The following is a 12,779-nucleotide window of genomic DNA, read 5'->3' as shown; positions in this document are numbered from 1 at the left end:
TTGTACATCAGAAAATTAAGCACAGTGAAATTTACCTTCACTTGCCTGACTCAGCTCTGCTTTGGTTTTGGAAGACACTGTTGCTAGGAAACATTCCTGAAGAGGTAGGGAAAATGGGGAGAGGATGGTGGGAAGTGGGGTGGAGGCAGGTGCCATGGAGGAGAGGATCCACAGGCATCAGAGGTAGGCAGGTCTGGTTCACTCTCAGCTCATCTCTCTGACCTTTCCACTGGAAAGGTACTTAACCTTTCTAAAGGTTAAATGGAAATAATGCTTATTTTGAAGGGTAATTGTAATAATTAGATGAAATGGCCTGACATTTGTCCTACTCTCCCTACCCCTTTTCTATCTCTCTGAGGCTTTCCTAGTTTCTGGAAGGAAACTTCCAAAAAAAAAGGAACTTGTAATCGTTCCTTGCAAAAGTTCTTCATGGGCCTACAGATTGAGGCACGCTGGGCCAGCATCCAAGTGATCAGTTTTTGTGTTACACGTAGAAGTCTAGGCAGTAAGTACTTGGGTGTGATAAAGTAGTGTATCTCTAAAACCCAGAAGTAAGATTGTGTCTGAGAAGTAAAACACAATGAGCCAAAGCTGAGAAATAAAAAGTTCTCCTCATAGGTTCTAGGCCAAGAGTTAATGATTACCCAAATGGAGGATGATAACAGCTTCAGGAGAAGGCAGAGTAGCAGGGCAGACACCTGGGCCACTCTGATTAAGATGGTGCTACTACTCTGTGTCCTCACTGAATTGAGAATTTAGTGTCCTATGCATGTGTTTCTGTAGGGAAAGGATGTGTGGCTCATTGACACAAATTCCACTTTATAACACGGTACGTTCTGGTTTTGATATCATGTCCTTTCTCATTTGACTAATGTAAATCAAGTGGTCCCTATAGCCCAACCAGTCCCCAAAGTGAATTCCCAAGACTAAAATTGAATATTGACTTTAGAATGTATGAACCCTACCAGGCACTGATGCTCTGTGAAGTGGTCATGGGGGATACAGCCCACCTCCTAAGGGAACCACCCCTTTGTTCCACCACCCTCTTTCTTTAGACTAAAATGAGCTGTGATTGGGAGGCAAGAATGGGAAGAAACTAGGTCTGAAGGAGAGAAATGGATAGAGGAGGGGATAATGGACACACTTTTGTCTAAGGCCTGCTCTGGGCTGTTTGTTTCCTTATACAGGAAGCCAGCCCTCTTGTTATCCTGCACGTTAACTTCTCTATGTAATTTCCTTAAGAACTTAGCAGTGGGAATAAATATCTCTCAGAGAGCAATGCCAGAGGCTGGAATGCTTCAGGCTGGACTTCCTAGGTTTGGGGAATGCCCTATTTCTACAAAAGAGGAAGCACAGTGACAGAGAATGGCTCTGTGTGAGCAGGGGCAGCTTTGGAAATCCATTTCCACCTGAGGATGTGACTGATCTACAGTGGCTTTTGTTTTCCTTTTGTTCTAGCCTTCTGGACCAGGAAGAGGAAAATCAGACTTTGGCCTTTGTGTCACTGCTCTACCCAACTCCTAAATGAAAAAACTGCTTATTTGTGCATGCTTTTGGGACAGTCATAAGTAGAGTGGAGAATGACACTTAAAACTCACAAGCCCAGTTTCAAAACTGGGCCAGCATTAAGGAATACTAACAGTGAGAGTACAAAACAAACAAAGGAACTCACATCACTTTTGCTGCCAAGACAGGAGGGATCATTTTCTGTTGGATCCAAACAGCACTGTCTTGCTCCTTTCTGCTGGCAGCCGTCTGACTCCTAAGAAGGTGAAATGCCTTACATTAAACATTTTTTTATAGGTAAATGTGTATATGCCCAGAAGGGTTTGGCAATTTATGTGAGACTCAGACTTTCAAAGCCACTTTTGGTAGTTTCAATTGGGACACAAGAACTTTCTTCTTTTGCTTTATTTTTTAACAAAATGTTATACACAGAATATATATAGTAGACACAAAATATGAAATAAATGATAAAAATAACATAGACTATATGGAAGTATAAAAGAGGTAAACTATATTGCCCTATTCCACTGTTGATATTGTGACATGATATACTATTTGGGATTGTATTATGTTTATATAGTACATATTTATATAGAATTCAGTATATGAGCATTTTTTTGTTCATTGCAAGTACAGCTTTGAGTGCATCTATGAATTTTTTGAGGCTAACTCCTAATGGTAAAATTAATTTTTAGGATGTTTTTAGAACAGTAATTTATCTACTCTCTAGCATACAGAAGATTCAAAACATTGTTCTTTATAATTCATGCAAAATCCTGAAGCAAAAGAAAAAAGAGATAAAAGAAAATCACTCTGGTAGTGAGATCTCCCAGACATTTGGAATCTGTCTAGAGATGGCTGGGAGTGAATTGTCGAGGAAATTTAAAGCAGCTCTTTCATTTCCATTTCTCTCAAACTTTACTCCTGTATCTTCTTCTGATATTTTTTCCTAAGTGGCTAGCAAAATACTTTCTCCCAGACACTTCAGTTCACTGTTTGCCCAAGTGTCTCAAGTTGTCATCCTCCCAGTTGTGCCGAAGAAGTAAACACACCTGGGTCAAGCAAGCAGTGCTTCCCCTCTTACTCAAAGGTCTGAGGGCTCCCTTGATGGACTGTGACACAATGACAATGGAAGAAGAGCCAGTATTTATTTATTTATTTATTTTGGCACAGTAGATACAAGCTTGTATTGCTTTCAACCACTAAAGTCCCTTAAGACCTGTTGGTGGCAGGATGGGGAGTCTGACTACATTTTTGCCTTTATCCCCAGAGTCTGTGGATAACATCCACACCCATAGGGAAAGAAGTTTCCTTTAATTTCCTTTATTTGTATTTCACAAGTCCTCAACTTTGGCTCCCCCATGTGGCAGTAGAAGCCTGTAACATACGTGTACAGGACACTTGCATGGCTTTGGGGTGTGGGGTACACCTGTTGGTTCACTTCCAGGCCCACCTCTACTGTTTGTGGAGCTGAGGTAAGAATATAAACAGAGGCCCCAAGGCTGTGGCCTGCTGCCCTTCTCTTCCCCCATGGCTCTGTCCCATACTCTGGCCTCAAACACTGGTGAATACCCAGCCTGAGTGTCCAAACTCTGTCCACCCACTCCACAAACAGCTGCTTCTTGGCCACCCCCTTGACCTTGGGTGCAGGCTGCAAGCCCTGGATGTTCGGATCTGTCCTTGGATGGCTCAGGAAAGTGGCTTGTGTCTGGCCTGAGTGAAGTCAAGACTATGTAAGGAGAATGATCTAGAAAAGGAGTAAAGGCTCCAGGTGAGCACATCACCTTGGCCCCAGGGACTCCTGAGAATAGCTGGAGAAAGCCCAGAGAGGGCCCCCTACAGTGTGCAGTCCCCACTGTTTGGGTACAAGGATGTGCTGTTCACATCCATCTTTCCCTCAGCAGAGGGCCCTCAGATGTGCCTGTCAAATGCTATTCATAGCGTCAACAACACTCTCAATAATGGTAGCGACTATTTGTAGAGGTCTTACTAAGTGCCAAACAAGACTCACTTGATTTTCAGAGTAGCCCAGTGGATCACCCCCATTTTGTAGAAGAAAACTCCTGTATTCAGGAAGTGGATTTTGGATTCCACACTTCTTTGCTGACACCATCCCAGCTGGTTAGAATTTTGGAAGGAACCTTGCCTCACCAAAGCAATCTCTATCCCCTTGCTTGTCTCCTTGGGTTTGGGTTTGCTGGGAACCTCTTACCTGTCCTGTTAGGGGCCTTGCTTAACTGAGGGAAAATGTCTGGGCGCTGGTTAGATCACCTGACTTCTCTCTGTGCTTTTGGGTAACACCCGATCCTTACGGAACAAGTCAAACTCCAATGAGTCAGTTGGAGTCAACTCACTTTATCTGTTGTGGTAGTCTAAAAAGTCCCCTCAATTTCTGCATTCCCAGCTTTGCCCAGCTGTCCCTGCCATTCTTACTCTGTAGGGTGTCCCCACAGTCACTACTCACCATGCAGAAGGTCATTCCACTCTGGAGAATTGGTCGATACCCAGTGCAACGGCATAGATTACCTGATCAGAGGAGAAGCAGGGTTGTCATTTGTCTTTGTTTCTATCGGCTTCTTTTAAAAGTGTTTACAATACAGCTTAGTTAAATTCACTCCCTCCATCATTCTCCTTTATCCCCCCTAAAAAGAGGACTTTTATAGCTGCCAAACTGTTGTTTAATGTTTTCTATTTCTCCTCTATTCTTTTGTTCCTTCGTTCCTTTGTTCCTTCATTCCTTCACAGTGCTTGCAATAGAACGCTGGTGAGGAAAACACTCTACTACTGAGCTATATCCTACTCCCATCTGTGCCTATTGACAACAAGTGTATTTCTGACTATGTAAGACAGAAAATACAGACAATTCCCAAGGCAGTAGACGAGTGAAGCACCATGCCTTGGGTGGTTTTCAGGGGTGTTCCTCAGCAGCCTTTAGGTTATTGCATCAGAACGACATGAGCCATTTGTTAAAAATGCAGCATCCTGACTCTGCTCCACTTTTCTGGAGCCAGATGTTTGGAGCTGGGCCCAGGAATCTGCATTTAGGAGCTCTGCAAGTCTTTCTATTGCAGAGTAAAGCTTGAAGGCCCCAGGTTGCTGAGGCCTGGGGTGGGGTGGGGAGGATCTGTGTAGATGAGAGTTTGTCTGGGAAGATTGGCTTAGCAGCCTGAACTGGAGGGGTGAGCACCATACAGGATGGTGGGGAGTGACAGAGCTCTCAGACCAGCATGAGCCAGGGGCAGAGGAGGAAACCTGAAGAGGGCAGAGGACCCAGGCCTGCAGGGAGTCAAGAAGAGGGGAGGAAGCATGAGTTAGTGAGGCCAGTTCCTAGACTGTCTGAGGGAGGTTGAACCTGGGTACAAAATAGTGCTGAGGGGCTGCTGAAGGACTCGATAGGAGAGGGACCCAGGGAAGGTGGGGATTTTATTTTTAATTATTATTTTTTTGGTGGTACTAGGGCTTGAACTCAGGGCCTTGTTAGGCAAGCACTCCACCATTTGAGCCACGAACCCAGACATTTTGCTTTAGGTTATTTTTCAGATAGGGTCTTTCTTTTTGCTCAGGTTGGCTGGGACTGTGCTCCTCCTATCTACGCCTCCTGTGCAGCTGGGGTTACAGGTGCATGCTACCATGCCCAGCTTATTTATTGAGATGGGGGGGTCTCACTAACTTTTTTTTGCCTGGGATAGCCTTGAACCATGATTCTACTGACCTCTGCCTCTCGAGTACCTGGGATTACAGACGTGAGCCATTATACTTGGCCAGAAGGTGGAGAATTTAGAAGAGTTAGTCTGAGTTTCTGCATTGGGAGAGGGAGGCCAGGAGGGAGGGAGGAAGGGAGGGGGAGAGGGAGAGAGAGAGAGAGAGAGAGAGAGAGAGAGAGAGAGAGAAAATCTAGCAGTAGCTGGTGTTGGTCTGTCAGTCCTCAAGACAAGAATTCTAAGAATTGATAAGTTGTTTAGGAATTATTGATGCTTAAAGATGCTTTTTACTGATTCTATTAAAGGGATAGGTTTATGAACTCCTCCTGCTTAGTAATCCGAACTGTTGCAAATTTTAAAAGATTCTTTCATTATATGAAGAGTCTTGTTATGGATTGAATTGCGTTGCCCCACCCCGCCCAAGGATAGTTTAAGTCCTAACCCTTGGGATCTGTGAACATAACCATATTTGTTTTTTTTTTTCCATAACCATATTTGGAACTAAAATCCCTGCCCGTGTAATTAAGTTCAGATGACATCGTCCTCATTAGGATGGGCCTTAATCCAATGATGGGTGTCCTAACAAGAAAGAGAGATTTGGACATAGATATACAGGGAGAAGGATGTGAAGATAGAGGCACAGATTGAAGTGATGCAGCTACAAATTGAAAAATGCTACCTGGATACTGGTGGCTCATGCCTGTTATTCTAGCTACTTGGGAGGCTGAGATTGGGAGGATTGTGGGTCAAGGCCAGCTCCAGGTGTGAGACTCCATGTCAATGGAAAAAAAGCTGTGTGTGGTGGAACTTGACTGTCATTCCAGCTAGGGTGGAAAGTGTAAAAGAGGAGAATCTTGGTCTAAGCTGGCCTGGACAAAAAGCAAGACTTATCTTCAAAATAACCAGAGCAAGAAGGGCTGTAGGCATGGTTCAAATGGTAGAGTGCCTGTCTAGCAAGCATGGATTCCTGAGTTCAAACTCCAATATCATCAAAGAGAAAAAAAGGAACGAAAAGAAAAACAAATGGCAAGGAATGACTGTCTATCATCAGAAGCTAGGAGGAGCCAAGGAAGGACCCTCCTTAGAGCCTTCAGATAGAGCACTGCCTGTCGACACCTCAATTTCAGACTCAAGACCTCTAGAACTGTGAGAGAATGAATTAAGCCAGCCAGTTTTGGGAAGCTGAATGGCTGGATAGAGAAGGGTTGTGGTCCATGAACTGGATGCTGGTTCTGTGCAGATTGTTCCATGGATGTGCTCTGATAAGCAGAGGATGGCTTGGCATCCTTCTCTGCTCCTGGGTGAATTGTAGCTACATTAGAAACAACTGAAGTGGGTACCTGAACAAGGCTGGAATGATGCTGAGGGTAGTGTGAAGCAGCCAGAATCCCACTTCCCACCTAATCTTGGGTGTCTGGCCTACCTCCCAGGGCTTCCATGAGCTGCTCCTCCGAGGGCTGTGGGTGGTTCCTGAGTAGTGCATACATGGACATCACCATCCCAGGGGTGCAGAATCCACACTGGGTGCCATGGCTCTTGGCAATTCTCTCCTGGAAGCACACATGCATGGTCACAGCCCTGTCTTCCTGTGCCATAGTTCTCACCAGGGTCCACAACCTGCATCTCTCTTGCTGTGGTGGAACCCACTCTCTGAGCAAATGTGCCCCATCCTCTCATCCTGTCAATCAGTCTTTGCACCCTTTTCCAGAGGTAGTGATTATCTACCTATCATTATAATCACTTCTCAAGGTCAAATGCTCAAACCCTTCTAATGAGGAACTAGCAGGCTGCAGCCTGCACCCCTACCAAGAATTCTCCAGGAATCAATACGTTTAAGAGAGTATAAATTTTAAAAAGTCTCCTTGAATATCTACACATCTTATGTACCTCAGTACTGACTGGGGTCTGTCTTTCTTTGATTGAGTTGGAGACCTTCTTCTCCTGCTTCCTCTCTCCTCCCTCCTCTGTCTTCCCTCCTCCCTCTTCCTCTTCCTCCCCCTCCTTCTTCTTTCTTATACTTCTCTTCTTCTTCCTCCTCCCCTTCTTCTTCTTTTCCCTCCCTTTAATCCCTCCCCACCCCTCCTCTTCTTTTTCTGAGATAGAGTCTGGCTATGTAGCCCAGGGCTGGTTTGAATTAGCAATCCTCCTACAGCAGCATAAATTCTGGGATTACAGATGTGTACCACCATACTTAGCCCCTCTTTCTTCTTTATATTTTCTGTGTTGGCTCAAAGGTAGCTCTAGTTTCAAAGGTTTAAGATTTTGGCCTAAGATATTTAAAGTATAGTTCATGGTTTAGTAGTACTGGTTTCATTTAGTAGCTGGTAGGAAGTGTAGGACCTGGGGCCCCTACTCCAAGCCTCCTGACACAGAATCCACATTTTTAACAAACTTCTGGTGAGTCTTGGGAACATTAAAGCTTGGGATGCTCTACTGTAGATTTTAGGATGTAACAGAATGCCAGGATCACCCTGTCTGACTTCCTAGTAGACTCTGCTGGACCCTTCATCTTTGCTGACCACTTTGGAATTGATTCTCACATGGTTAAACCCAGAAGACTGCGGGCTCTTCCCAGCCAGAAGGACTAGTGTTGGCTGATCTAGTCTTGTGACTCCCCCAAACTAACATGACAATGACAGAGGAATTGTGTTCTCTGCCACATATTATTCTTAAATCTAAACTCTTTGCTCCAGCTTCAGGTTAAGGATGGAAGAAGTGGTTGTCCTTATTCTCTAGGGAAGTTACTTTCCACCTCTCCCTAAATCTGATTTTACTCCCAATACCTCCATGCTGTAGGGGATAATCTTGAATTCTGTGTGCAACACCTTGTATACAGTATCTATTCTAGATCAATAGTCCAATAGGCATTTGTCAATGTTTTTATAATCCTGATATCATTCAAGTAGAAAAAGTAACAAAAAAGATGACCATCTAATAAAATGTTGATGGATTTCCAGCTGTCTTTTAAATCACTGAACAGATGTTACTACCATGATCAATGTGCATTCAGAGCTTCCACTTACCTGGCCATAATGTGGACAGCTCAGGCAGTACAGACAACCCAGTATTTGCTAAAATGATCATTTAGAGGCAAAAAAATTAGGATATGCTGTTACCTGCACGGGGTGAAGCCTGGTTTTGATGCTCCCAACACCTTCCACAGTGGTGACAGCGGCTCCATACAGAGAGCAGATGGGCACCAGGCATGCAGTGACGGAGAAGTGTCTTTGCATGAGAAACATAAAGAAGATCAAGGGGAGTAATACGGTCCTGCCTCCTAGGTAAACCTGGAACCAAGAAGGGCAGCAGAAAACCCCAAAGCCTATTGCTCAGCCTAGGGGCTGAGGACTGGAAGAGTAACAAGGAGGAGCAAGTCAGCATCTGCTGAGTCTGTGCTCTCTTCAGGAACTGGGGATCCTTAAGGTGAGTATGGGTATCCTGAACTTCAGAGAAGTTCCAAAGCCCACCTGGAAGCAATGGGAATGAATTGTGTCCCACTAGTAGTGGGACATTGACCTCATAGCAACCAAAAACTATACCCAAGTCTTTTACCTCTGTCTACACATTTGGGAATTCTTTTGCTTATTAATTTGAACTCTTTGGGCAAGGTCACTCAACAGTATGAGATGATCTGTGTTCTAAAGCCATGTCCTGATTTGGGTCAATGGATTTGGATGAAGCCCAAATTCTAGAATTTGGCCCTTAATTAAAGGGTGACCCAAGTTCTTGCTCCACAAAGTTGGACAAGTCTAAGAGTAGAAAGAACATTACTTGCAGGGTCAGAAAACATGGGTTCAAGTCCTTATTCTACAGGTTACTAGTTATATGACCTTGAGCAAGTCACTTCATGTTTTTGAGCCTTAATTTCCTCATTGGTAAAATAAATTCTTGGCCTAAATTGAGGTTTCCTAATCTGAGGTTCACAAGTGCACCTTGAGAGTTTCACAGTCTCTCTGAAATTATATATAAAATTAAATATAACATATATTATATGCATTATCTGAGTAGAGGACTCACAGTATACATGGGATTTTTCAGAGGGGTCTAAGATCCAGAAATAGCAAGAATCAAAAAGTCTGTCTCAGTTGTGAGATGAGAATACAGGCCAAGCAAAGAAGCAGAGCCCTCCCCTGGCTACTGGGCCTCTGAGTGGGCTACCTTATCTTTTTGGATGCTGGGTCATATTTAGACACCATCACAGTGCAGGCACCACAGCCTCCTCTTCCGCAGGCATACTTGGTTCCTGTGAGGCATACTGGAAGGAGTGGTCAAGGAAAAGATGCAAGGTGGATATTTTATTTCCAGTATAGCAGCTTCCCTGGGGTGTCACTAGTGAGGAAGGTCTTCTTTGTAGGGCGAGATACAGGTCTGAGAAGTCAGACCAGATCTTAATAAAGGCCACTCCATCTCTTATTAGCTGCAGAACCTTCTTGTATGTTACTTTCTCCCTGCCTGTTTTCTCATCTGCAAAGAGGGAGGAGTAAAACCCACTTTATCATCACAGGCTTATTATAAGCCTTGTGTAAATCTTATTTCGTTATAGGGTACTCATATGTCCTCCTCTGGGTTCCAATCATGTAATTGGAAGAGAAGGACTATATTTTTAGGAACTCAATGTATAATGAGTTTTGCCCAGTAATAAGCCAGGCAAAGAAGCAGAGCCCTCCGCTGGCTTGTATTGCATTTGAAGGCAAGATGGTGAGTCTTTGGAGGAATCCCTTGTTCTTATTTTCAGATCCCACCTGAGCATCTCTCTGCTCTGATTGGTCTAGGTCCAACCCCAAATCTAGACTCAGGATCAGTGCCTTCTCTTTTTTCATCATTCTCCCTCACTCTGGTCTGTTTCCACACAATTTATGAGATTGGATTGAGTTAACTAGATTGCCTACAATGACTTAGGAATCACCGACTCTTTAGTTTTGTTCTAATGATAGGGCTCATTCATCTGAACTAAGCCATAGCCTCAAATGCTTATCAGAAAGGTCATGTAAATGAACGGTAGGCAGGGTGAAACTGAGAGCCTGGGCCTCATCTTAGAGATGGGACCAGGGACAGTCCCCATTCAGCTCTCTATGCAAGACTGCTATCATGTAGAACTGGCTGCCTTCCCATTTGTTATGAGAAGCTAAAAAAAATGTTGATTTTTTTTTTTTTTGCTGTTCCCTCTTGATTTTTTTTTAAACATAAAATTTCCTAATTTTCATATATTGACAGCTAATTAGAAATCATTTAGGCTTTTAAACAAAACTTGTCCAGAAGACAATTTCATCAATTTGTAGTTTCTGCCATTTATTTATTTATTTATTTTGGCTTCTCTGAAAGAGCCATCAGATTTGCTAATTAAATAAAAAAGTGTTTGCTGTTATGACAACCTATATACCAGAATGTAAAATGGTGGTAGTGGTGAGGAATCTGGTGTGAGAAAACAGATGTAGGGAAACAGAAGCTTTCCCACTGACTCATGCTTTCACAGAACCTGGAGGATCTGGTTTCACAAACGGGCAGGGCACAGGCAACAAAAGCTTCTGTTACATAACACGCAGGTGAGAGCAGCAGAGCCCTCCAGGGAACACTTGGTGCTGAAGCAAAGAGCTTAGTTTCTATTTCATGCTATTAAATCAGATAAAGGCAACTCTGGGAAAACTTCCTCCTCTGCAAACTAATCCAATGAACCCGATGTTCTTAAAACCACCACCAAAAGCAAACAGCAAGGGCCATGGGACTGCCTGTTTGGGTGGAGAGTGATCAGTTCTTATAATTTTAAGAACTTTAAGGCAAGCACAGACATGGCTAGGACTTTGATTTTTTGAAAAAAGGGTTCAATTCTTTCGTAGAAAGGCCAGCAGAGTCACTTCTGGGTCCACATTCCTCTCTGTCACCTGCATTGGAAAGAGGAGAGATTGTCATGGGATTGAGGCAGTGACCCAGTGGAATATCTGTTGTGGCCTGTTTGATCTGTTTGACTTAGGGATTGGGGATAATATCAGATCTGGTTTCATCTGTACCTGCTCTTTGGTGCTCGGAGGGCAAATGGCTTGCATGCACATTTATAGGACAGGAATCAAGCGTCGCAATGCTGCTCTTCTGTGTGACAAGAGCTGGGACTACTGTTATATAAAGATGTCTTTGGACTTGTATTCTTCACCTTTGCCTCACTATCCACTCTTGTGGCCCCTTCCAACTCAGTCTTTTGTACTCTTGAAATACTTAAAATCTGGGAAGGACTTGGATTGTGTGTGCAATCCTTTGGGGATTAAAGGATCTTTTTAGGGGAGAAGTCTAGGTGAAAAGAATTCCTGGCACCTCTGAGACATCTGGTGGGAAAAATATTTGATGACATCAGGGTCTTCGGAGTTTGTAGCAGAAAAGGGAGTGGGGAGAATTATCATCCTGAGGGGCTCTGGAGCCTGCCAGTCCCCTAGATGGTGAACCTTAATGCCCCTGCTCAGGACCTAGGGTGACTCTGGTGGGACATGAATTCCTCCATCCCTCCCCTTGGAATGTGGGAGAGCTCACACTCAAAAGTCACGAGGGAACCTTCTTTGCTACCTCTTTCCCATTTATATATTTTGGCGTATTCCCTTTGCCTTTCTCTTGGGGCGTCCTGCAAGCACCTCTAGCCATTCTGTTGCATTAGAGGAAAAGAAGATCCAGTCAGCCATCAATGTTAGCTTCTTCCTTTCTCCCCAGAAAGAGGGAGATTCCTTTTATAATCTCAAGGAATAAAGAACTGTAGGAAGATGCTTCTAAGTTATTAAAATTCAGCTGCTTTCTGGTTCTCTAAGGGTCATCTCATCAATGAAAAAAAGACATATTTGTTATCGTCTAATGAACTGACACCATGCAGACTTATATTTCCTCTAACCCTTGACTTACACTCTGTTTTGACAGCAGCCCTGTGACTCTGGGACTAATGACTCAGAAAGGACATGGAACCAAAAGTAGAGTAAGGAGCCTCTTCTGGCTTTTGAGTCTCCAAAGCCTAGGCCAGTGGAACAAGCAAAGTAGGGTCTCAGCTCATGAATGATGCTTTTGAAAGAACATGGTGGTAGTTGGCTGGGGAGACTGGATACAGTAAACAAATGAAGAGACCTTACAGGCTCTATGTTCAATCTGCCTTCCTGGGCCAAGTCCTGAAGTGGGGGATGGGTATGACCAAACTCCAGTTGGGTTTGTGGAATAGGAAGGCTGAGGGTCTCTGGAGGAGAAATGGCAAGATCCACAAGAGCTCCCTTCAAGCCAGGGGCTTCCTGCTGTCTCTTCAAGTCACAGTAGGAACACCCCACACTTACCTTCCTCCCATTAACAAAGAAAACCAGCTCATCTGATTCCTGTGATGGGTAAGGCATGGCACCTGTGGATAAGCTTCGTCTTCCAGCTCGAGGTGGGAATGCTCTCTGGCACCAGCCACAGACGTGAGCAGAAAGGATTTATGTTCAAGCAACTGGACTTGGTGCCTGAGTGGAAACAGGCAGCCGTGAGCCTCACAGAGGAGGGCAGGAGATGGAGACTTCCTTGCTTCATGGCCTTTTAAGTCTAGGGCCTCATGCGGTCAGCCTGTAATCTTGTGTC

The 12,779-nt window shown here is 44.2% G+C and overlaps 1 protein-coding gene across 1 annotated transcript in view; it reads right to left on the bottom strand.

The window, feature by feature from the left end:
- Positions 1-12,556, bottom strand: part of LOC109688486 (aldehyde oxidase 2-like) — an 85,503-nt gene extending 72,947 nt beyond the window's left edge. Inside the window, 7 exon segments of the mRNA XM_074072309.1 lie at positions 1,673-1,762; positions 3,971-4,032; positions 6,631-6,757; positions 8,324-8,432; positions 9,366-9,462; positions 11,005-11,086; positions 12,500-12,556. Coding sequence (XP_073928410.1) covers positions 1,673-1,762; positions 3,971-4,032; positions 6,631-6,757; positions 8,324-8,432; positions 9,366-9,462; positions 11,005-11,086; positions 12,500-12,556 — 624 coding nt within the window.
- Positions 12,557-12,779: the final 223 nt, after the last annotated feature.

This window comes from Castor canadensis, chromosome 4, assembly GCF_047511655.1.
Source record: "Castor canadensis chromosome 4, mCasCan1.hap1v2, whole genome shotgun sequence".
NCBI lineage: Eukaryota > Metazoa > Chordata > Mammalia > Rodentia > Castoridae > Castor > Castor canadensis.
Note: the sequence above shows the minus strand (reverse complement) of the source record. Positions and strands in the feature narration are given on the sequence as shown.